A 24,147-nucleotide genomic window follows, 5' to 3' on the forward strand; every position below is an offset into this window, starting at 1 on the left:
AATGACTAGATCGATGAATCAGCAAAAATATCTTATATGTGATGGAATGCTGTACCATACCCTAAACAAATTTAAAAGACACTTTAAAAAAATATAAATAAATAGACAAGAAAAATTAGTTGTGCCCACGTTGAAAAAATTGTCATGACTTTAACTGGTTCTACACATTGTTGACTTAAATTATCATAAAATAGTATGCATTTCTCTCTAATGTGTTAGTTTTAGCCCCCTCAAGATCTGCATATCTCCATAAACACAGTTACTGATCAAGGAAGCATCACTGTATCTGGCTCTCTTCCATATATTCTCTTTACCCAAGTTTCACTTCTACAGATATGCCAACTGTGGTCCATCAGTACTACAATTCCTATTTAATTCAGGTTCTTATAACATTAAGGTATTATGAATGAAAATATCCAAAAGACCTGAACAACTGGGTTTCTGTATTTTCATCTGTACTTCCTGTGTGAAAGGGTTTCATCCTTAAGGATGCAGATAAAGGACTGGAGAAAAACAAACAAACAAAAAACAAACACACACACACCAAAAAAAAAAACAAACCACACACACCCTCTACCATACCTTCGATTCAGGGATCAAAGGATCTAGAAACTGTAAACAGACAATATTTTCATTATAGGTAAAGATTTTTCTCCTTCCTTTCCTGGCCAAATAACTCCAGAAAACTCCATCACTAAAGCCAAGGACTTTCTTCAAATGAGAATCCTCAGCCAAATCTAGACTCATCACCTGCAGTTCTCACTCAGGCCATGATTAAAATTCAGCACACTGAAGAAAAAACATCAGAAAGAAAACAGCCTTTGGAAAACACAAAAGTAACAAACTACGTGGTTAAACACACAATTTACACATAGGGTATGTCATAAGGATACTTAGGTCTACGCTGCAATCTAGAGTTTTTGCAATCCATCCAAAATATACATAGCTTTGGAAAAAAAAACACACTTCCTGCTCTGTTTTTATTTTACCTTTTAACTAATTCTTAAACTTATTAAATAAATGGGGATATTAGTGCACCTGTTCCTCCTAGTTTTCCAAGATCTCTAAAGAGATCTAAAGAAGCTAAAGTTTCTAGCAGCCTCTGGGATTGGAAATGTTTCAATTTTGGGATATTGTAAGTTACTGAAATAGACTTTCAGTGTTTGTCAAACTCTAGCTAATGGTACATATTTGGCTGATATTGTTACAAACTACATTGACACCAGTTTCTCGTGCCTGATGTATCTTGTAACACATGGCTTATTAAATTTGACTTTACATTTTTTAAAATTACACAGATAAGGAACTGTATATGCAACTGCAACCATCATGTTCATCAGCATGTTTAGCAATTCATCAGCTTGAACAATTTAATAAAGTATTCAGCTGTGACAAGAAGAAAGTTATCTCTAAAGGCTGAGAAATTATTGCAGCAATCTAAATCCAGTCTTATCCTGAGGCTTGTTATGAGCGGGGAGAGGAAAAAAAAAATAAAAAATCAGATGCTCTCACAAGCTGCTGGATTTTTTTCACACCCCTGTCCAGCAAGAAAGAACCTGCAATCACAAGGTCACTGAATGTAAGATTTCATGATACTCTTGTGTTAGTGATGACAACTACAGAAACTGGGGCAAAAATCCAACTGCCTTCATTAATGTGCCTGCAAAGCATGTGAGCACATGAATACAAGCAAGCCATAGCCCAAGTGCACAGGAGTAAATTAGTCAGCTCTGCACTTTGTTACTTATTCATCTATAAATATTATCTCTAAAATAAGTGGAAGCATTCTCACTGAGTTCAATAACCTCTAGATCAGGTTTAATACAAAAATTAATGTGATGTTTCTCAGTGTACAGGAAAAACAAAAAAAAAAAAAAGAAAAAAGTTACCCACACAACCCATACACACAACCTTAAAGATCCTACACATATAATTCTACAGGCATCTACGCTTCAAGGATATTTCCTTAGGTAATCAGGTGAACATGTGCATACACGTGTTTAAATATAAGAGTGTATATAAGTGCTCCAGTGGACCCATAAGAATCTATATACATTAGGTAAATGCAGTTTTCTTCTTGTGTGCTTGCATATATTCCTTTTCATCAAATACAGTTGGTCAATGCATTTACAGCCACACTGAGCTTTGAAATTCACTCACTTCCCAAAACAGCCAAATTGCATTTATCTTTCAGGCATGCTGCAAGACATGAGTTTTTGAAATAGCATTTAGAGTGGGCTGAGGAACAAAGAAACTGCAACACTGGACTATATCCAAGGTCCTGTCTCTGACAGCAGTCACCACCAGCTGCTTCTCAGAAAGAAACAAGAGTCTGCAGTGGGTAGACGAGGGTAATCTGCCACACACTTGGGTTCACCCCCGTTTCCAGCTAGTAAAGACTGACTTGAACACTGATCTAATGTCCACTTGAAAATGTTATCGTTATCATTATTAATTATCAGAGCTCCAGATACCCCCGCTATCTATGCAAACGTCATATCGTATATCTGAATACTGCCTCAGTGGAATCCTTTAGCAGACTTCAATCTAAAAAAAAGGTTGCATAAAAACCCCACATATCTCCTTGCCTCAGTTCTGAATTTGCCACTTCAGAATTTAACAGACTGAGTAGAAACAAAAATTTTCTTTTTTGTCTTCTGGTATAGCTTCTGAAATTGTACATGATAATAACGTCCCTTCTCTTTCCTTTTCTTTTTAAACTTGACCATCTTTTTACCCTGTTTTCATTAACAGTTTTTCGAATAATCTAACCTTTGTGGGATAAAACAGCCACATTAATCTGATTCCTTGGTTATTTATAGGCGTGATTATTGTTTTGTTTTGTCTGAGGGTTTGTTGTGAGTTTGTGGGGTTTTTTCCTAATAATTTATTTTTCAGACATGGAAGATTAATCTCTATTAGTTTTCAGAACACAATACCATTATGATGCATCATAAACAACAGAATAAGGATTCCAGAATTTAGTCCTGATTCAATTGTCTTGAATAGCTGCATAGGCAGAGAAAGACTGAGCAGTTTATGTGATGACAAGAAGATGGGCTGAGGGACAGATCAAAGATCCTGGTACTAAAATTAAGGTCACGAAAAGATGGGTAATATGCCTTCATCATAATCCTAGTGGTTTTGCACAGAAACACAGTATGTTTTTAGTCAGAAAAGGGCTAAGTAGATTGCCTGAACGCAAAATACCTTATTTATCAATTTGCCTATATGCATATACAACTTTATACAGGATGAAGTAGACAATTATAAGTACTGAAAAAGTTGTTGAGTAGTACAGCTTAACTCACCTGCAAATAAAACTGAAGAAAAAGCACAATTGTAAAAGTAATGTTGAGTAAGGGGGAAAAAAGCAAGTACAAGTAAAAATGAAGATGTATGCAAATTTGTTATAAATATAAGGACATTTTACCAGATGGAGAAATTGGGCAGTTCATCATCATGTTCTCACACCCGCAGAGTTGTTCTAAAACTACTCTTCACAAAAGCAAATATAATTGGCTGTGCAAACAAACTGTTTAAATAAATCTTGACATTATATAAGAACTATTTGAAATTATTTTCTTTACTTATTTGAGTACATCATCTGGAAACATAGAGAAGCTGTGCCTCTTGGCCACTTTTTCCACAATCACTATGCCCTATTCACTTTATTAGGGAAGTGGAAAAATTTTGAAGGTCTTTGGCAATACAATACCCACAACAGCAAGAATGTACCTAACTAGCATCTATTAAAATGTCAGACACCAGCGAAAGAGATTCATTTTTGTTTGACAATAAATAGAATTACTACTGGGAATATGTTTAACTGCTGCTACCAGCATGAGAATAATATAACCCATCTGCATTGCTCTTTAGATATTATACATCCCTCTCAGCTGATGTCCATGCTCCCTCACTTCTTCCAAGAGCTGATATTTAAACTCCACTATAGAGTTTACAACATTCAAGGAGCACAATGCGGCTGGAGAGATACTAGCACTTTTCAAAGGCACAGTGTATCTCTATCATTCCATATTTGTAGGAAAAGAGACAAAATTCATCATGACAGCAAGACAGATAACTTATAAATTCAGATTTAAATGCACTGAAAATAAATTTTAAAATAAACATCTTTCATTTGTATTTTTGTGTCCTGATGTTGTTAATTATTTCCTGATGAGACAGAGTTCGAATACTTATTATTCCTTAATATAATATTTAAAAATTGGTATTTTGTCAATGAGATATGGGAATACCAACCTAGAAACCCCTGAAAGTTTGAGTCCCAATAAGATTTGCCATTAGACTGATAGTGACAATCCTGGCACAGCTGAATTTATTTTGCTGGGTAGCACCAATTTTTAAAGCATGGGTTATGACTATTTTAAAATTAAACCTCCCAAATAATTTACACAATATTTAAACAAAATTATAATTTTAAGTATTTCATGTAGCAGAAATTGTTGCTAAGAATATTCATATAGTTTAAATTACTGAAAGGATACCTCAGACCAAGCATGTTGTTGTGCAATGTAATTGACGACCCTCAACAGGAATAAAAGAAATTCAAAATAAATTCCTAGTCAATTATTGATAGACTTTCTCTCAATAAAGTACATTTAGCAAAGAAGCTGGTTAAATACACACTGCATATCCTATTAGGCATCATTTTTCACACACCTCAAGAAACAAATTATGAGTTATTTTAGAATACAATTGATTTTTTTTGGTGTTTTGATCTTGACAATCTCTGTTTTTAAATATTGAAGGGAAAACCCACAAACCTACATTTTGACACATTATTGCTCTGTAAGAGCTATCTGATTGTACTCAAATATTCTCAGACATTTGATGCTCACAGATTTATAGCCACTCAAAATTTGTACCTGCAGACCATTACTCAGGCAAAAATCCAAATAAAAGCCACCTGAGAGTATCTATATGGGTAGGAACTGCCCCCAAAGCAGTCTGCAATAGCAACCGCTCACATGGGTTGCACACCTATTCAGTGTCACACACAGACCCTCTACATCTGTCCATGGCACAGCCTCCACCTTTGCACTCCCCAGCTCAACCTGTGCTGGTGCATTACTATTTATACAAGTTTTACACTTCAAGTACTCCTAGTACTCTCATTTTTATTGTTCAGCAAGGACAGTCTTCAAGTCTTGATATTTAAGTGTGTGAGTCCAACAGAGACAGAATATTCATGTGTGTGTTCTGAATAGATATTTAAAGCTGATATTTCAGGGTTTGACGTACAGTGTTTAACAGATCACTGGCAGCCCACTAAGCACTCCAGTGCAAGGCCTCTGAGAACAGGCTAGACATGAGGAAGAGACTATTTACAATGCAGGTGGTGAAACACTTGCACAGCTTGCCCAGAGAGATGGTAGATGCCCCATCCCTGGAGACATTCAAGGCCAGGCTGGACAGGGCTCTGAGAAACCTGATCTAATTGAAAATGTCTCTGCTCATTACAGGGGGGTTAGACTGGATGACCTTCGAGGGTCCCTTCCAACCCAAACCACTCTACAATTCTATAGCATGCTGGTGGTTATACACAGCCCATCCATCCTCCTTCTTTTCTTCATTTCCAGCTGTGAGTGTAGGAGCCCACTTGCTTTGCTACAGAACTGCCAAAGCACTAGAAGACAATCTCACAAAAAGCCTGATGACAAGGTATAGGTTATATTTGGAGGGAATAACTGCTAATTGTAAGCAGGAGAAGAATATGTCAAGGCGGGGTAGGGTGGGGGGAAGAAAGAAGAGAACTAGGTGACTGGATAGGCAGCGCGGGGAAAAGCTGAAAAGCAAGTAGGAAGTGCATTCATTGGAGGGAAATGCAGAAGCAAGGAAACTTGTCATAGGAACAATGAAAGAGATGACAGGGAAACAAGTAAATGAGCAGCAAGCAAAGAATGAATATGCATTAAAACACATTAACAGATTAGCCATTAGCTCCTTCTTAGCCAAGAAAAATATCCTGAGAAAAGAGAACTAAAAATACCCAAAGATTTCCCTAGTCACACTTTCAGTTGCTATAGCTCTGAAGGGATGCAGCAGGGAGGTTGACAGAGGTTGTTTGTGGTCAAGAATGGAAGGAATGGACTGCATTCAGTAATGACTGGAACAAACAGATTAGAAAGTTGCTAAGGAGGCTGAGAAAAGTCTGAAAAACGCTATGAAATGCTGCCCATCCTACTGAAAAACCCAAAGCTTAGTTTTGCTCTGGAATAGTCTTTGAATCGTGTTTCCTTCAGGTATATTAAAAAGAAAAATGAAAATTAAGGAAAAAAAAAAAAAGGTAGTGTTGTATAACCATAACATTTTTAATGAGTCTAAAGCTAGACCATATAAACCTATCTCAGTTTAAGGATAAGCACAGATCACCTAAACAAAGAACAGAGATTTCTCCTGTTGTTTAGTTTATTCACTGTTATAAAATGTAGAGTATTGTAATGCATCCAGGAAGAAAAAAAAAAAAAAAAGGTCTGTTTTCCTCCACAAGGTCCCCTGTGCCTGTGAAATCCAGAAGTTGACTCTTCCATTTTACAGCCCTTCTGCCAATACCATGCACCACAGACATGAGCATTTCTCTCCAAAAAGTAGTGAATGGAATTATGACATAAGCCTATCAACCCTGTTTTCCAGAGGGGCAATAAGAACGACATAAGGCAGACATCCAGGTGTGGTGAATGTTTCTGAGCTTGCCTGGGGGACCTGATTCCAAGCTCAATTAGATTTGTCAATTAGGCTCGTTTTGCAATGATGTAATACTGCTCCTTGCAGGTCACTTGTTTGACACACCGGAAATATATTCAGAAACAGATCCCTATGGAAAGTGGTCTGGATGTGAAACTGAGCCTTTGGTATGGAAGGACATTCACAAAGTTAGAACGTCAAATATATTCATTTAATATAGTTTTCCCAGAGTTTCATTATTGAATTAGTCTTTGCAGTGAAGCTGAGGAGAAAAAGAGCTGTCTGTTCACACAAATCTCGTTCAAAGTTGTCAAGACACCACATTAAGGGGCACCATGGATAAAGTAATGGTGGAGAATTCTGAAAAAGAAATGCAACTTAAAAACTAATTTTTTCAGTAGTCTGATTGACCCTATAATTTTATCCACAGCAGGATGAAGGCCATTTGGGACCAACTATTCAGAAAAGCTTGTTTCTGTTTTAGCTGCCTACACTATGCATTTACTACATGAATAGTCACAGTTCTGTCAATCTGGCAAGTTATATTAGCACTAGAACCTCTATATTAGTACAAACTGCACAACAAAACTTTCGGAATTTACTGCATGACTGAAATATAAAGATGAAAGATCTCAATTATCTAGACCATGCAACAGATTCAAAATGTATACTGAGAGGTTTTAAGAATGTTCATATTACCAGACTACACAATTAGCATGTCTACAGTTGAAAATATGCGTGCCAGAACACAAGATGAACTAAAAAAAAAAAAAAACAACAAAAAACACAACTCTAGCAGTATAGAAGGTTGCTGCTACAACACTAATAAGCAAGTTAGATTGCACTTACAGATTACACCATATAATAATTATACTTAATATTTGCTTTTAGCTTTTTCATGTTCAGATACTTTACAAATGAAATATAACTAGGTTTCACAAGTGACTAAGGTGGGAAATACTAATGCCCCTGTAACAGACAATCTAAACTCTTTTTTTTAAATTATTTATAAAGGTGCAAAGGAACCAAAAGAGTTCCTTGGGTTCTCCTGTGAGAATTTAAGGATGGTCTTCCTTACTTTTCTCTTACTTTCAAGAAGGCACACATAGATACAGAATTTGTTCTTAATCAAACAGCAAGCTAACCAGCTTCCAAGTTAAGAAGCTGTAAATCTGATTGTTCATATTCATTATTATCCTTTTCAAGTTTGTATCTAGCTTCACTCGAAAAAAAATGAAAAGCTTCTGTTCCATGGCAAGCAACTCATACACAATTTGAAACAAAGAAAAAATCACAACGAAGTATTTTGTGAGGAAAAAAAAAAAAAAAAGAAAAAAGTAATCCAAACTAACTAAACTAACTACAGTGAGAATGTGAAAGTTTCAATGAAGTTTTCCTTGGGAAAAATTTCCCAGTGCAAGACAGAAATTCTGGGCCCACAAGACGGATGGCAGGGGATATTTTATCTATCTATCTATCTATAAAGATTAAGGAATTCAACTTCAAGCCTATTCCCCAAACCTTCAAGATTTTTTAGGAAGTGAAACACCTCACAGAATAAATGCTACAAGAGACTTATCTGACTTATCTGAGGACAGACAGCTGTTCAGAGGCTGGAACAGTCCTTAGTGATGTGGATATGCAACAAAACTAAGACTTATTGCCTCATCTCTCATGGTTCACAGTATTTTAGTTGGAAGATCACACCAGAGTATCTCTCTCTCTCTTTGTTTTGTTTTGGGGAAGCAAAACTAAAGCCTTCAAAAAAACTTTAATATCAACTAAGTGCAGACCATGAACAAGTATTACAGGATGTGAAATTATTTCCTACCCATCTCACTCTTTATGTTTCTCAACAAATATCCTTAACATATTATAAGCTGTGGTAAGAATAGAAAGAACAAAACTTCAGGAATCCACAAATAAACATAGATGCATGCTGTAATCCAAAAAGCTTGACAGCGCCCATGTAAATCTAACTATGTGTTTTATTTTTCAGAGTAATACCTGATTTATACAAATGTTGATTATGTTCTTAGTTTCTTTAAAGCCCAACATTGCACTGAGTACAGCATTCCCGGTTTTACATCTTCTAGCAAATTAGATGTTGAAGATGAACTAAGAATGCCTTATACTTGAACTTCACAATGGTAAACACTGAGGGCAATATCCTGCAGAGAGACACGAGGAAATATCTGAGACATCAGAAGCACAGAAACTGTGTTACATCATATCCCACTGTTACAGCACTCCAGGATACTTGTTATAAGGAGGCATACCATGACCCAAAATTCATACATAGGTTAAAGGTCTGCAGACAAACACACAGGAAACCACACAGCTCAAGTTCATCTGTGCAATGTCAATAGCTTCTTTACCAATACTTGTCTCTTCAACACCATCACAACTTTTGTCCAGGCTCTTCTCTTCCCTGGAGCCCTTATTCCAGGGTTCCCAAGGTTCTGGCTTCACTGCTGAGACTGAGCTTTGGGGCTCTTGTATAAAATATCTGCTGGTTCAGATGCAATTGGAAATACCAGTTCCAGAAACAAATCCTAACTCTACTGTGCATCTGTCAGACTCCTGTTATCTGCAGATTTTTCACAAAGCTGGAATCATTGTAAGAAAATGTACTTTTCAGTCTCTATAGCATCCTGCACTACACTGTTCCTGTAAGTCATAGGAACAGTGGGATGCTAAAATGATCAGTTCCTTATGAAAATGTTGAAATACGCAAGGAATACCCATAAATAATTCCACAGAATACCTATAAATAACACCTCAGAGGCTGTTTCATTCTGTTCCTAGTAAACGTCTCCAGCTCTTCTACAAAAAGGAAAAATAGGAAAAAAGGGACCTACCAAAAGATTATTCAAGATTGATTGACTTATGACTGTATCTATAAAGAGTTATCTATATGGAATTATAACTACATGTATCTACAGCTTTGAGGCCTCATGTACTGTGCTTTCTGTCACAAGACTATAAATGTTTTCTCCTATGATCTCTGGAATAAAATTTAAGTAGCAAAAAATTCTCACTGGAGAAAAACACTGCAAATAACTTAAAAGACAGGTGAATCCATCTTGCATTAACATAGTTGGGAGATGTTAGTTATGGCTGGTTTTGAAGCATTTTATTTCCTCACAAATTGCAGTAGGTCATATTATTCTAGCACTTCTGTAAAATCAGCATGGAGCTCACTGGAATTTTTGAAGCATGTGAGTAGGCGACATACCCTGACTTTGGGCATCCCCCTATTTTGCTAAGCTGTAGAAATTCACTTACATCTGGAATCTAAGTCCTGAGTCCTAAGGACCTGTTATGAGTCTGAACAGCTAAAAGAAAAGCAGTTCTACAGCCTCAGCTGTAGGCCCTCAAGATGCAGTAAAAGCAGGTGTTAATTATTTCTAAGACAGAAAGTTTGCATACTCCAAACACAATCTCAACAAGAATTATCTTTTTTCATCCTGTTATCTCACACACAGAGCAGCCACACAAATGTGAGTGTGAACACCTCACACGCCTAAGTGTGAAGCCTGGCTTTGTCCTTCTTTAGGGCCTCACTGTGGAAAGCATCCTAAAGGCAGATATCAGTAAAATTACTGATGAGAGTACAAAACCCACCCCAGATAGTAAGATTCGACCTAGGGAGAACACACATTTGGGTTACGCTGCTGAGCACCCACTATCCCCATCACCTTTGATCAGGTAGTAGTACTTCACAGGCTAAAAGTCTTTAGGGAAGGTTTAGCCGGAAAAGTAATTGGGAAATACTCTCGGAGGCTATTTGCTGAATAGAAAACCTCAAAGTGATTGCTTTTGAGACTAATGGGAACTACATACAACTAACTCTTCATGCATCTACCTGTTTCTCCTCACAGTAGTATCTAAGCACCTCATGAAGAAGCAGCAGCAGTGAGAGCTTCTATAAAATATTTAAAAGGGTCAAACTTCGCAAACAAATGTCTCTTTCTCCAAACAAAACAAAATGAAATTATGGTCAGGAATTGTTAACACTGATCATGTTGCAGAGTCTCTTCCTCCTGTCTTTCTCTCTTGCATAAGCTTAAAACACTTAGTGTCGTGAATTATAATTTTTAATTATTCCTACTGTTAAACAAGTACTAAAAAAACTCCACAGCTGAGTAACTACACATTTCTCATTATAAGAAATTATGCACATAAATCCTCCAAAAGAATTACAGACCTGAAGACTTCACGTTAACTGTGACTACTTATTTATATATATTCGTGAGTGTTAATTGTGAAAAATTAATGTCTTGTTTGCAGTTGCTTCTGCTTTTTTTGAATTTGAGCATTGCTCAGTTGTAAGCAAGTAAGACCTAACAATTCACACTTACGAACAAAATATTTTTGTGATTAGAAAAACATAGTGTCTGCATATTTGGCATATATGTTCACCACATTCTCCTCAATAAATTAAACAAAACCACACAGACATAGTGAACACAACCTTTGGCTGAACTAGTTTTCAGAATATAAAATAACTAATTAATGCAAAGAAGGCTGCTGGAAAATTTGAGTACTTAGTTAACAATAGAGCTGTTAGGACTGGACCACCACTGTTATTCATCACACATTTTGGGTGGAAAATAGCATTATGAACATACACTTGTCTAGTGAAACACCAGTGAACTCGGTTCCTGAGGTCAGTGTGATGGGTGCTGATAACTTTAAAGGATGAAGAACTGTGCTCGGTATTAAGGAGGCTGAAGTCCTGAATCAGTAAGGCAAACGTTCTAGAAATGTACTCATTTGCTCTGCAAGGCGAGAAGGGACTGTAACTCAACTCTTCTCACAATTTAGAAAGGGGTCGGTCTGGCACAGAGCTCGCAAGGGGCACCGCAGCGGCCCCACAGCACAGGCTGGAAAAGACCAAACGTCACCACGTACTACGCGGCTTATGAGATACACCCGCGTGGACTTGCAGGGCTGAAAACCCAGCAGTCAGTTAGCCCTCGTACCTTGTCTTCCCCTCTACTGCCCCTCCATCCTCTACTCCCGCTCGGCCTGTGCACTTATCATATACATATTCATAGGGCGCCCGGAGCCGAGAGCCCGCCCCAGGTCCGCCCAGGCCGGCCGGCCCGAGGAGTGGGGGTGCCTGGCCGGGGGCGACAGGTTGAGCCGGAGAAAGGCGAGAGGAAGCCCGCGGGAGGCGGCACCCGCTCCCGCCCCGGGAACTGGCAGGACCCCGGCAGGAGCCGTCACCCTCCGGACCGCCTGCGGGGTTCGGCCCAGCCGCTCCGCGCTACGGGGCACGGTCCCGCCTCGAAACCTTTGAGCCCAGCTGAAATGCTCTCTGAAACTTCCACGTCTCCGGTTGCCCTCAGGGCTCCGCGGCCGGCACGACGCCGCCAGGGACGTGGAACGGAGGCGGCCGGTCCAGCCCTGCCCGCCGCCGCACCCCAATCCCAGCTAAGCCGGAGGCTCTGAGGAAATTGGAAGTCCCAGAAAAGCATGTCCCGGATACCTTCCCCAGGTGAGGGAGTCGGGCGCAAGGCTCCGGCTACCACTTATCGCTGCTGCCCCGGGAGGGAGCAGGTGAGCCCGGGACTTCCCCCCCTCGCGCACATCGCCGTAAATAAAGCCGAGACAAAGTCACCAGCTGGGTAGGGGGTGGGGAGCTGTATTAGACGTCGAAGTCACTTACCGGCTTTGCAAGGATCCTTATAATCTATCGCCTCAGTTTTATCCTCTTCAGTGAAATCGTAAGTGTAGTCATAATCAAGGCCAGAGCAGGAGGAAGGCTTCCCACAGACAGTCCACCCGGCCAGCCACAGTGCCATCCTCCAGCAAAGCATTTTCATCCTCCCTCGGGCCGAAAGGTGGTGGACAGGGTGCAGATGAACTAGGTGGCCGGTTCAGCTGTCCACGCCGGCTTAGGAAAGGAGGGTAAAGGATGGAGGAACCACAGGTTTTTTGGGGTTTAGGGTTTGGTTTGTTTGTTTTGCCTTTTTTTTTTTTTTCCTTTCCCACCTGGAGGCTCCTCCGAGAGACGCTGCTCTCTCTAGGTAGCCCCAGTCAGACGAGTGCAACACAGAGTGAGGAGCATGAGCGCTGCTACCCCTCCTGCCCCCAGCCACCTCGCCGGGGAGAAATCGCTGGGTGTGTGGGTGGGCGCAGGGGGTGGACTCAGGCCGGGAGATCCTGTCTGTCAGGGCGTCCCCTCGCCTCTGTCAAACCCCAGCCAAACTTCCCGCGGCGGAGGAGTAGGCGGCGGCAGTCGCTGCCCGCGTCCCGCTCCGCGCTCGGCCCACACCCCGCCGACTCCGGTCCCGCTGCTGCTTCCAGAAGATGAATCCGGGCTGCACATCAGCAAACTACCACGGGGAGAAGGGGAAAGAGAAAGAAAGAAAGAAAGAAGGAAGGAAGGAAGGAAGGAAGGAAAGAAAAGGGAGCGGCGGGGGGAGGCGGGGGGCAGTGGGGGGGGGATTGTGCACTAAAGCAAGCCGCGGAGCCCAAGTGATGGGAGACAGCAGCTATACTGGAGGGCGCAGAGAAAAGTGTCAGTGCTTCCTCCTCCTCTGCACAAACACTCTAAGGTCTGTCTCTGCTCTGTCACCCGGCCCCCCACCCCCCTCCTCCGTCCCCCTTTAACTTACGAAAACCTTAGAGGCAACTAACACACAGTCGTCAGCATCCTGCTTACTTATTCATACAGTCAGGGTCAGGATCCGGGCTGCTTCTGATCCGCTCTCTTGATAGTCTTATTGAAACACACGCGCATTCACTATATGCCTCTATCTCCATATAGCTTTCTCTATAGATAAGCAGTGCATGACATTTAAGCAACAACAACAAAAGAATCGAGATCAGATAAAACAACGCACAGGTCGACACCCGGCAGCCAAAAAAGCTCAAAAGAACGGGTGATGAGGAGGACGGTAAGAATTAACTGCAATTTTAGAGACGGGAAAATAAATCAGTGGCTGTGTATTTCTCCCTCTGCTGCGGCTGCTTTGCAGTGTTAGCCCCATGAGCTGACGGGTGGGGGTTAAGGAGCGAGGGGGAGGGGGAAAGAGAAAAGTTTAAGCGTCCATAGTTTGTTTAAAACAGAGGAAGGCAATATAAAAAGGTCCATTGGTCTCCACAAGTTCAGCCAAGCAGCTGGGAACCGGTTCCAAAATGAAAGTAAGAACAAACAAACAAACAGGAAAAAAAAATAATCAAGGCAAACAAAAAGTAAAATTGCAGCAGCGCTGAGATCTTGCAGTCAGGCTTTCCTGTTCTCACGTGGATCTCCAGGAAAGTGGTGGAGGTTTATTTTCCAAGCGAAGTTTCCGCGGGAGCCGCCGCCCCGCTCCGCTCCGCTCCGCGGTATCCTGCTGCGCCCCGCCGCGCTTCAGTGCCGAGGCTCCCCGAGCCGCTGCCGCCTGCGCGGGGCCGGGTTTTGTTTTAAAGCCCGAGAAGGGATCAGCGCGCAAAGCCTCATTTCAGCCGATAAACCTGGAGAGGGAGGGGGAAGGAGGGATGAGGGGTGGAGATACGTGCTGATGGAATAAAATAAGCTCAAGCCGGGAAAAAAACAAACTTCATATATATATATAGGTAGCTAAAGATCTCCCTCCCTCCCTTGCCTCCTCCCCTCCCCCGGGAGGGGCAGCTCCGATCCTGCAGAAACGCCTGAAACTGTTTCAGACCAAGGTGAGACTTTTCCGTAGCAAACTCTCCTCCTCCTCCTTTTACGAGTTTCCATGGAAAAGGGCGATGGGGGGACGAGGGGTGGGTACCGGGGAGTTTCTGCTGCTCCCATTTCGCCGGGGTGTCACATTTAACACGGACTTTTGAAAGGGCTGCCGCGAAGAAGTGGCTGCGTCCTTCTCTCACGTCCGAGCCCGCACAGGCTCGCTCTCGCCGCAGCACTTCCCGGCCGCCTTCCCCCTGTCGCAGGGGTGGAAATCCGGAGATAGTCCCTTCCCCCGCCTGTGCCAGGAGCGCAGGCAAAGCCGGCGGCGCGGCGGGCCGGGAAGTGCTGCCTCGGGGCGCGGCGCCTCCCGGGCAGCCGCCCTGCGCTACGCGGGCGCGGGCCGCCCCAGGTGCCGCAGAGCGAGGAGGCGGGGGGAGACTGGGGCAGCGCCGGCGGCGAAAGGCAGTTACGCAAACTCCGGGCTGGCACAGCTTGCTACCGAAGCTGAGCTGCTCCCAAAAACGGGGTGGGTAAAGACGAGACAAAAACTATACTGCCCGCCGGAAGTCGTTCCGTCTGCCCCTGCCCTCCTGCGCATGAAGGGTTAGCGTTGCTATAGGTAGGTGCTCTCAGAGTTCATATCATTAAAATTGGAAAGGTCGGTTAAGACAGAGGTAATAACAGCTTCGTAACAGTATATTAAGAAGTCTAGCGCTGAGTCACATCAGTGCCTTTGAAGCATACATGTGTTGTGCTACCTTACATTTTTGGCATCCAGGTTGTGTCCACATTACTCCCAACTTAGTCTCATTGCTTCAAAGTTGAAAGTCAAGGAATGAGTAGCTGCCACTGAAAAGCAGCAGCTTTCGGTAAGGAATAACTGTTCTTTGTCCCAGCAGTTGTTTCTTGTGTGTTACAAGGCCTGCAAAAAGCACCACACACCAGATCATAGAAAAGCCTGAGAAACTTCTGGCCTGTTCCTTTCCTCTCTTCCTCAGTGTAATTTCTGTGACCATCCACCCCAAACACTTGGAACCGACTCCAAGGAAGTTATCAGAGATTCTTCCTGTCAATCCATCAGAGCAGTGTCAGGGCTGATGACTGCCTTCACTTGCACAGTGTCATGGTTTGGTGGGCTGTGTTTTGCTACAGAAAACCATTTGATTAAATCCAAAATCTAGTTTCTATTACTTTTTTTATGTCCACAAAGGAGTTAATTTATCCTACAGTGTCTTTAATTACATGCTTATTTCACACATCACACCTCTCTTACCTGGTTTTGTTATTCTGCTCAGTCTTGTGTCATGCATGCACACCTTTAAAAAAATTAATTTTCTTTCATGACCCTATGCACCTCCACCCCAAAAGAAACAACCTTTAACAAGCACACGTATTTGTCAATAGAGCTTTAGAAACAGTGACTTTGCTGATTGTTTTACAGCCCCAGAAGAGGAATGTACAACATGCAATCCTTAACACACCAGTCTCCCCAGTGAGGAGATTATTAGAGTCTCTCTCCAGCAGGAGATTAACTCTCCCTACAAGGTAGGCACTGACGTCAGCCTCAGCCTCCAGCCAGCAATCTGCCCCCGACCTCAGCATCACCAGCACAAGCAGAGCAGCACCAGCCGCCTGCAGCCTTGAGGACAGCTGGCCTTGCAGAGCCCTGACTAAGACAGGAAACGAACTCCGAAGTGCTAGATGGGAATCATGCAGAAATCTGGGCAAATAAGTGCTGTAACAAATAAATGTGTGTATAGGTCAGGGTAAAAGCTGTTTTCTGCTTGTGATCCAGAACAGCTACACATTAGAATTACTGTTTAAAATAAAGAATTGCAGCTCTGCAAAACACTAATCTAAATTGCTTAGGTGTTAATATTCTGATCAGTTACATTAGTAAAAACCTTTCCTCATATTTAGATAATTTTTTTCTAGCAAACAAACAAGTTGACATTAAAAAAAAAAAAAAAAACCACCACCAAAATTTTTACCTTAAGTAACCTGTTAAATATTCAATCTAGATTATTTCATGATGCAACATTTTGAAACATTTTAAGTACAAAATATTTTTTTTCTTATCACACATTCATGTCTACCATTCCAAAAAGCTCACAACTCTTTATAATCCATCTGACAACACAGTCAATCAAAAATCCATCCTACAGCCGTTTCCAAAGAAACGAACACATAGCCAGGAAGACAGAATGCTTAAGCTGGAAGGAAACCAACCAAAGGAACACAACAACAAAACTCCAAGCATTTTCCCTTTTCCTTTAAATTTCCTGGTTTGGGGCATATTACAGGGACACATAATAGTGAATGCAGTTATGTTAAAAGTGGTGGTGTTATTTATATATACATATATATAAAAAAATGTATTAAAATATATATATATTTAATCCAGAAAGCTGGAGGCTTTTCTGCTCTTCCCACACACACACAAAAAGAGCTTCAAAAAAAAATAACAAGTATGTAAGAAAGACAGACACAATCACAGAACTGAAAAAATACATCTGAAACATCGTTGCTCACACCTCCTCCTCATTCTTTGGCTATCTGTCTCCTGCTTAGGCCTCCATCTCGTATGGAGTTTTAGGTGGGTGGACACAATGGGCTTATTCACAGACGTCAAGCTCAGCACATGCCTAAGGCTTTGAAGGCTGAAGACCATGGCTGGTCAGCTCCCTGGGGCTGGGACTCATGGGATTTTTCAGAAGGCGAACACAGTGAAGTTCAGCGGGAGCTGCTTACCTTCCTGCTTTTTTTCCCAATAAACCCATTCCTTGTCTCTGAGGTACCTAGTGCACTTCTGAAACAGCTGAAACTATGTTTAAGTAGTTCCCAGTTCCCCAAATCGTTATTCTGTCGGGAAATACTGAAGCTGAAAGTGCATCGTAGCAAATAGACTGTCTGCACTAGCAAACTGGTATATATACAATCATAAATATATACCGAGTAAACTATATAAACTAAAATCAAACTTTTCAAGCTAAAAATCAAGCCCTCATGATCTTAACAGCAGTAAACTCACCTGTGAACCTTATTTCTCCATTTTCTCCCACATCTACTCATCTATTACGAAGGTTGTTCATTGCATGTTGACATACGTTTTTTTGTGACAGATCTTTGTGCTTAATTAACAAGGAGTCCTTCAATGTCATGCTTTCTGTTTTATTTTTGAAAACATGCCCCATGCTTTATTCATTACACGCTTATTCAGATCCTACTCTGCATACAGAGTTATTAATTTCCTCATGGGCTTTTTACAGAGCTTGTTGCTACAGTATTCATGTGCTTCAAAAATATTAATTGCTTTAGTTTCATAATATACCACTCAGATGAGGGGATATGAATACTACATGTAGGAAGCAGTTACAGATTGCCTGGTTTAATGTCTTGTAAGCCTGTCAGGACTCGGCACTATAGAAAAACTTAATTCTTCAAGGCCTGGATCCCACTGGTTTTACTTGCAGTAATTTTACTCACTGAGTATCCAGAACTACTTCTAATCAAAGCCTGGAGTTTTCAGGCATCTGAAAATGAGAAGCAAATAACAAGAAGTGCGATTTAAAAGCCTTGAACCAGCTTTATCAAGAAACGCTGCAGCAGAGGCAAGGGCTAAGACTCAAATTTCAAGCCGTTCAGCTCTCTGGAGACTTTAGACACCATTGCTCTTTCCATAAGTCCTCTTTTTCAATACTTCTTTCAGTTTCTAGAATAAACATGACCAGACTCCTGCCAGCAACAGCCCCGTCATTATTGACACCCACATAATTCATCCACCACTGTGAAACTTCTGCTCCTCCACGCAGTACCTGTTAGCACGGGTAGGTAGTTCCATGTTTGGCCCAGTGTTTGAAAAAATGTGTCTCTCTTCACCACTGGATTTCACAGTTATTACTGGCAGAAGAATGACAGCGAATCTTGGGATCCCTTCCAAGCTCTGGGAGAGGGTGTTTTTTAATAGCACACTCCCATCTGCTTGCTTCCCATGTCCATGTTTTGCCTTATCTTGGCTTGTTATTTCTAACCTGCCTTCATTCTCTCTTCAGTCTTGGCTGTTCACCCCAGTTTTGTTTTTCTTACCTACTTAATGCTAGTGTTTGATTTTCATCCCAGTTCCACCTGTCCTAGTTGCACTTTTCTTTAATCTTATTTTGGGACTCCTCACTCTCAGATTCACCTTCAGCTGTGCAGGGTTGATTTTTCTGTGGTTTTGTTTTCACTAGCTGATCCTTTTCTTATGCCTTCTCACCTGATTTAACTTCTAGTTGTGTTGACATTCACCTTCCTTGTCTGTTCTTTACTCCAGGTATGTGCCACAAGGTTAGTCTTGCTCCTTGACCTTATTTCTCAGTTACAGAGTTATCCTAGCTCCAGCCCTTGTATTGCTGTTCAGGCAGTTTTGCTTGTCTGCAATCCTCCATCTACCTCTTTCCTTTCACTCTGTTACTTCTCAGGCCCAGTTTCCTTTTCCAAGCAATTTTATTGTCCCAAAATATGTCCACCATTCCCATTGCTGAATTCTCCTAATCATATTCCTCATTCTTTATCAGGAGCTTTGTGCTGACTTTACAGTGCTGCAAGATCAATTCTTCTTCTCTGTCTATCAAGTCAGACAGCTTTCCTCTCCTCATCCCATAGGTACTACTGAGGTGCATTAAGCATGTGAAATCACTTCTTCTCAATTAAGTTGCAAATCCAGGCAAGGCACAGCTTAAGATGAACATATAAAATGTCAATGCAGGTGAGACACTCAGGTAAGAAAGCTGCATATATTCAAGGCTGACTGTGGTGATGCTTAAGTCCATAGTAATGTTAAAGGAAAAAAAAGATACATTCCATGAAATAAGGGCTGACACTCTCCTCGAGTTTTAACTACCTTTCCTACAAGTTAAGCATACTGAAGCCCTTCTAAAAATATTGCTATGGTTTTTAATTGAGCAAAGCCATGTATTTGCAAGTTTTATTTTCAAATATCTGGATATTTTAAGCTAATATTCTAAAAGAAAGGTTGAAGAACAAGAAATGAAAACTAAAACTCAGCTTGCATGGAAAATGTCATAGCAAATCTCTACAATTAAGAAAAGGTTTACAAGCAACTTAAACATCTATCAGCAGACAGTGTAAGGGAGTTTTAGTATTAGACACCAAACCAGACTGTTTATAACATGTGTGTTACAGCCTCTGCATTGTTAATGCTCTAAAAACTGCAAAAAAGAATAAAACTATGTTGACAACACTTACTGATGTTAAAATAAGTAATCAAGCAACAAAACCAGTGGTGCAGCGCTTAAATTAGAAACTTCTCTGTGTTTACTCAGCATCCCTGATCCTCATCAAGCCATAAATCAATTTGCAGTAGCTGTGGACAGCTATTTAAACACAGGGCCAGAAGAGCTTAATTGTTAAAGCAATGTTCAAAGCTAGAAGGTAGAGGAGGTTAGTATAGGAGGTCATATTAAATATTCACTTGTCTGAAAACAGCTGCATTCCAAGTATTAGGAGGCACCCTGCCCTCCTTGTAATTAAAAAAACCAAGTCTGTGAGCTTAATAGACCTTAGCTTGCAGATCTTCAGAAGACAGAGACTGCCAGATGAAAACTGACATCTAAATGTTCGCCAACTCGATTTTATTTGGTTTAGCTTATTGTCTAGCATTCAAAAAAAGCCAGCTATAAGATGTTTTATTTGAAGTCTGTAGTTTATTTTTACAAATTGGTAAAACATTCAGGATTCAATTCTCAAGTTTGTAAGAGGCTACTCTTTGTCGAAGTCAACAGCAAACTTGTGTTTGACTTGCATAGGAGCTGAACAGGATCACTTACCAGTCTTCATTCTAGGCATTCGTAGCTGGTGCAGATAAGTTTCTTTGGCAACTATATAGTAATGTAAGTTTAATAAACTACAACAATGATATTACTACTCCTAGACCTGTTCAGCCTTCATCTATGAACAAATGTTGCTGTTAGACTGAGCAGTGACATTTGTTATTAGACTGACTAGGTGTACAGGGTTAATCTTACCCTCCAGTATTCAGCATACTGTCACATAGCTGGGAGTCAGTGGCTCATTTTTGACAGAAAAAAGCCTCTAACGAGCCTGATCTTGAGTGACTGCTGAGCATTTTGATCTTCTGTTCATTCCTGGAAGATGAAGCAGCTCAGCACCTTGCAGAACAGGATTCACTGTTTTGAGCCACATGCTGCTCAGATGAAAAACCTCTGGTTTAGTTTACATTGGAATTTATCGCTTCTGATAACCTCTCTGGCACTTACTGCAGAAAATATGTAACACTGAAACTGGAGGTAAGCTATCAAATCAAACAGAGGAACCCTGCCCTAATTGGGTTTTCTACATAGACACAATGTATTCTTCTAACTCCAGATCACTGAAAATAAATCAGGCGTATCACCAGCTCCCAGGAGGAAGAATGGCAATTGTCTTACAGAAAGCAGCATGAAACTATTATACAAGCACCATCAGTGACAGCAATGTTGTCCTGCAGTTATTAGTCTTGTTTTATTTGTGGTCATGTTTACATAAGTTCTCCACACAGCAGAGATCTTTTACTGCTTTCAACATTGTCTAATGTATATTTCATTAATACTGGTAGTATCATACCCAATGAATTTTATGGTGCAGCTATCCAGAAAAACTCTCATATACCTAAGGCAGCCTAGCTAGTACCTTTTTCTAATCTTCAGTGGCATAAGATCATAAATGTTTATGGCAAAACTAATTTAATTGCATTCACATTATCCAACTCCAAAATTGTTTGCACTGTGCTTATTATCAATTTTTTTTTTTTTTTTACTACAATGGAACATTTTCCTAGACTATGCAGCATAAGCTTCTTTTAAAAGAAGACACATGTACCATGAAGCGATAATTACTAACTTCTACCTGGAGGGTTCAGGAATTATATTGTATTTTAAAGAAGGATGCTCTTTCACTCACCAAGGTGACAATTTTGTGCAAACACCAATCAAGCAGTATTTGCTGTAAATAATACACATTTTACAGTAGTTACACATATACACAGAATATATGTATGCATTACAACTTGAGCTCAATTTACGACCATTTCAGGAGAATTTTCCTACAGCACAGTTAGAGCACTACACCCTTGCAATTAGTTTTTTGCCCCCTCCCCTCAAAGCTAATCAATTTGCAATACTAGAAACGTCACAGATGACTAGAGATAGTTATTGGCAATTGTGTACACATATACATGCACACACACACACACACATCCATAATATAAAGGACGCAAACTATAGTCTGAGATCAAAACGCTTCCAAAATTAAACTAGAATGTGTAACAACCTTCTACATAAATTTTTCAGCCTTCCAGGAAAAGGGTGAAGGGCATCTCAAGCGCCACTTACACATGCAGGGTTCTGTGCTGCATATAATACAGAGTCCAGTCTTGCTGCAAAAGCAGTACTGTGTTACTTTCTGCATGTGCTGCAGATCTGAAGAGTCAAGAAGAAGCCTTTACTTTCTGAGTTCAGTCTTAAAACACTGTATATATGAACAATTCAGAATCTTCAAGCATGGAGCATAAGAATCAAGGTGTATGTTTGTACTTGTGTTTATTATTATGTAGAAGTGCCACAACAGGTAAAATTTTTAAGTATGTGTTCGCACATGCATTTTACTTGTTAAAAAATAATACTTACCATGTAAAAACTGCACTTCATTCCCAACAAAAAAAAAAAAAAAAAAGACCCTTAACTCAGTATACCATAAGCAAATTTATATCTGTGTGGATCCTCTTTTTCAGCAAGTGACACGTATAGTGGTTTGCAGGAGAGACATCGCAGATAAATGCAACAAGACATATTATCAGATGCCCTATACTAGAAAAATTTTTAACATAAACACTCAAATTTTGCACAAACTACTAAGAGTGGAAACAGTCAGAAATCCTTCTGCTTTAAGAGTGAACTGTAATTAAGTGATGACTCATGACTTCTAAATGATTCAAATAGTCTTCAGTTTGTGGAAAGCTCATCTAGTACTACTTCTCCTTCCTAAGCCTGCTTTGTTCTCTCTGTATGTGTACACAAATATGCTGAAAAGCCATTACTTTATCACTCAACTCTCTTTAGAAATCAAGACTGACTGTTCATTTTTAGTCTTATCTTTGTAAGAAATTATTTCAATTGGTGTCAAGTGTCAAACTATTTATTGAATATAATTTTTGATACTGACATGTTTCAGTTGACTCAGAATAAGGCTGCCTGATACATTTGTAATGAGTTGCCTACTCCTGTCCAAATTCCATTTACTTTAATGAACAGATTGGCTTGGCAATTCTCTTCATAGGTAAATTTGGTTTTTCTGTTATTGTTTGCTACACTTCTTTCTCTAACTTACATCCTCACTGTCACCACAGTTACAGAATATGTGTTTGTTTGGGAAATAAAGACATAGGAACATGCCTGAAGTTTGGTTTAAAAAGCAGTGGCAGACCAGATGAGCAAGCTCCCTTCTGAAACGCAACCTATGATTATATTTTAGTACCAGAACTTCCACAAGGAATATTGTTGCCATGGCCTACATTTTTAATGTAGTCCTTCAGATAGTCTCAATGTAATTAATCAGGTGAAGTACTGGAACAGCAGTACTACCTCAAGGATTTCACTGTGGAAGAAGACTGGTACTTACAAATAAAATTAATTATTAATTTTCAACAGTAAGCATTTAATGAGCATAATACAGAAAACACTGCCTGGCCAAGTGTCCAGTTAATATCCAGATTAAACTCTGCAACAAAAATAATCTCACCTGTACCAGCATTAGGACTTTCTTACGGATTACCTGACACATGTATTTAATAACAATTAGATGCTGTCTCCTTGCCGGACTCGAGCTTCTTGTCCTGAACAACCCTCAGATTTTAGCAAGCCACCAGGAGACCAGGAGAGAGGGCACGATGGTGGCATTTGCCTGTTTTTCCAAGGCTGACCCACAGCCTGCAAGAGATGGCTTTGCAGGTAGCCGGCAGGGAAGGCTGGCATCCTTGCCCCCGCCAGGAGGTTGCGATTTTTGGGCATCCTGCGACCCCTAGTGAGAGCCAAGGGCGCCCGGTCAGCAGCCGGGTCAGCAGCCGCCCCCGCCACGGCTCTCCCGCGCACCGCGCACCGGCAGCTCCAGTACGGCACCGACTGGTTCCAGGTCACGGGCAAAACATAGCTCCAACGATTTCCCGTTCCCCATTAACCGACCGTAACAAGCTACTATGAAAACATAATAATGCGTTGACTTTGGGTGCTTTGAAACAATGTGCTGATTGTATTGCAGCCTCACAAAACGCTGCTGTATGTGTAAATTCTCACAGCAAGGGATGGAGAAAGTGAGGGACAGCATCCATCTTCCGCATGTTACAAAAAAAAAAATAATAATTTAAAAAATTGCCAGTTACGCTTCAGTGAGCTTTTCTACTTAATTATGTACCTGTAAGGCCTAAGCCTTTGCAAATAACAATCAGTATGGGAACAATATTCATTTGCCAGACAGTGTTAGTAAAACATTGGTGAGAAGTTAATCTCACAGCATTTAAAATTACAAGCTAAGCTTTTCACTGTTGTCATCATGCTCAGATCCACCAGAACAATGAAGTTTAAAAACAATGATTCTGTTCTAAACACATACATGAATTAAAAGCTGAAAATGTAAACATGCAATTATTGAAGAAGAAAGGGTAATTCTTAACTTGGTTCAGTTCCCTCAACCAAGATCAACTTGGTATTCGTGTATATGCATTGCAATACGTG

General features: G+C 40.6%; 1 protein-coding gene and 1 long non-coding RNA gene across 6 annotated transcripts in view; one reads left to right on the forward strand and one right to left on the reverse strand.

Moving 5' to 3' along the window:
* The window catches only part of TLL1 (tolloid like 1), a 136,602-nt gene extending 122,398 nt beyond the window's left edge, over positions 1–14,204 (reverse strand). The window contains exons 1-2 of one of the 5 annotated variants that reach the window (XM_065837344.2): positions 13,385–14,204; positions 12,386–12,613 (exon numbers count right to left, since the gene is read on the reverse strand). In XM_065837344.2, coding sequence (XP_065693416.1) covers positions 12,386–12,542 — 157 coding nt within the window. In that variant the 5' untranslated portion in view covers positions 12,543–12,613; positions 13,385–14,204. Of the gene's footprint in view, positions 1–12,385; positions 13,056–13,337 lie in introns of those variants that run through there. The other 4 variants (XM_071807723.1, XM_071807725.1, XM_071807724.1 and 1 more) reach the window with 4 other exon arrangements.
* Positions 14,205–14,313: 109 nt separating this feature from the next.
* LOC139827809 (uncharacterized) lies at positions 14,314–16,213 on the forward strand. The gene is made up of 2 exons (XR_011738809.1): positions 14,314–14,379; positions 15,804–16,213. It is a non-coding gene; the product is annotated as an uncharacterized lncRNA (long non-coding RNA).
* The last annotated feature ends 7,934 nt before the right edge of the window (positions 16,214–24,147 follow it).

Source organism: Patagioenas fasciata, chromosome 4 (assembly GCF_037038585.1).
Source record: "Patagioenas fasciata isolate bPatFas1 chromosome 4, bPatFas1.hap1, whole genome shotgun sequence".
Lineage (NCBI taxonomy): Eukaryota > Metazoa > Chordata > Aves > Columbiformes > Columbidae > Patagioenas > Patagioenas fasciata.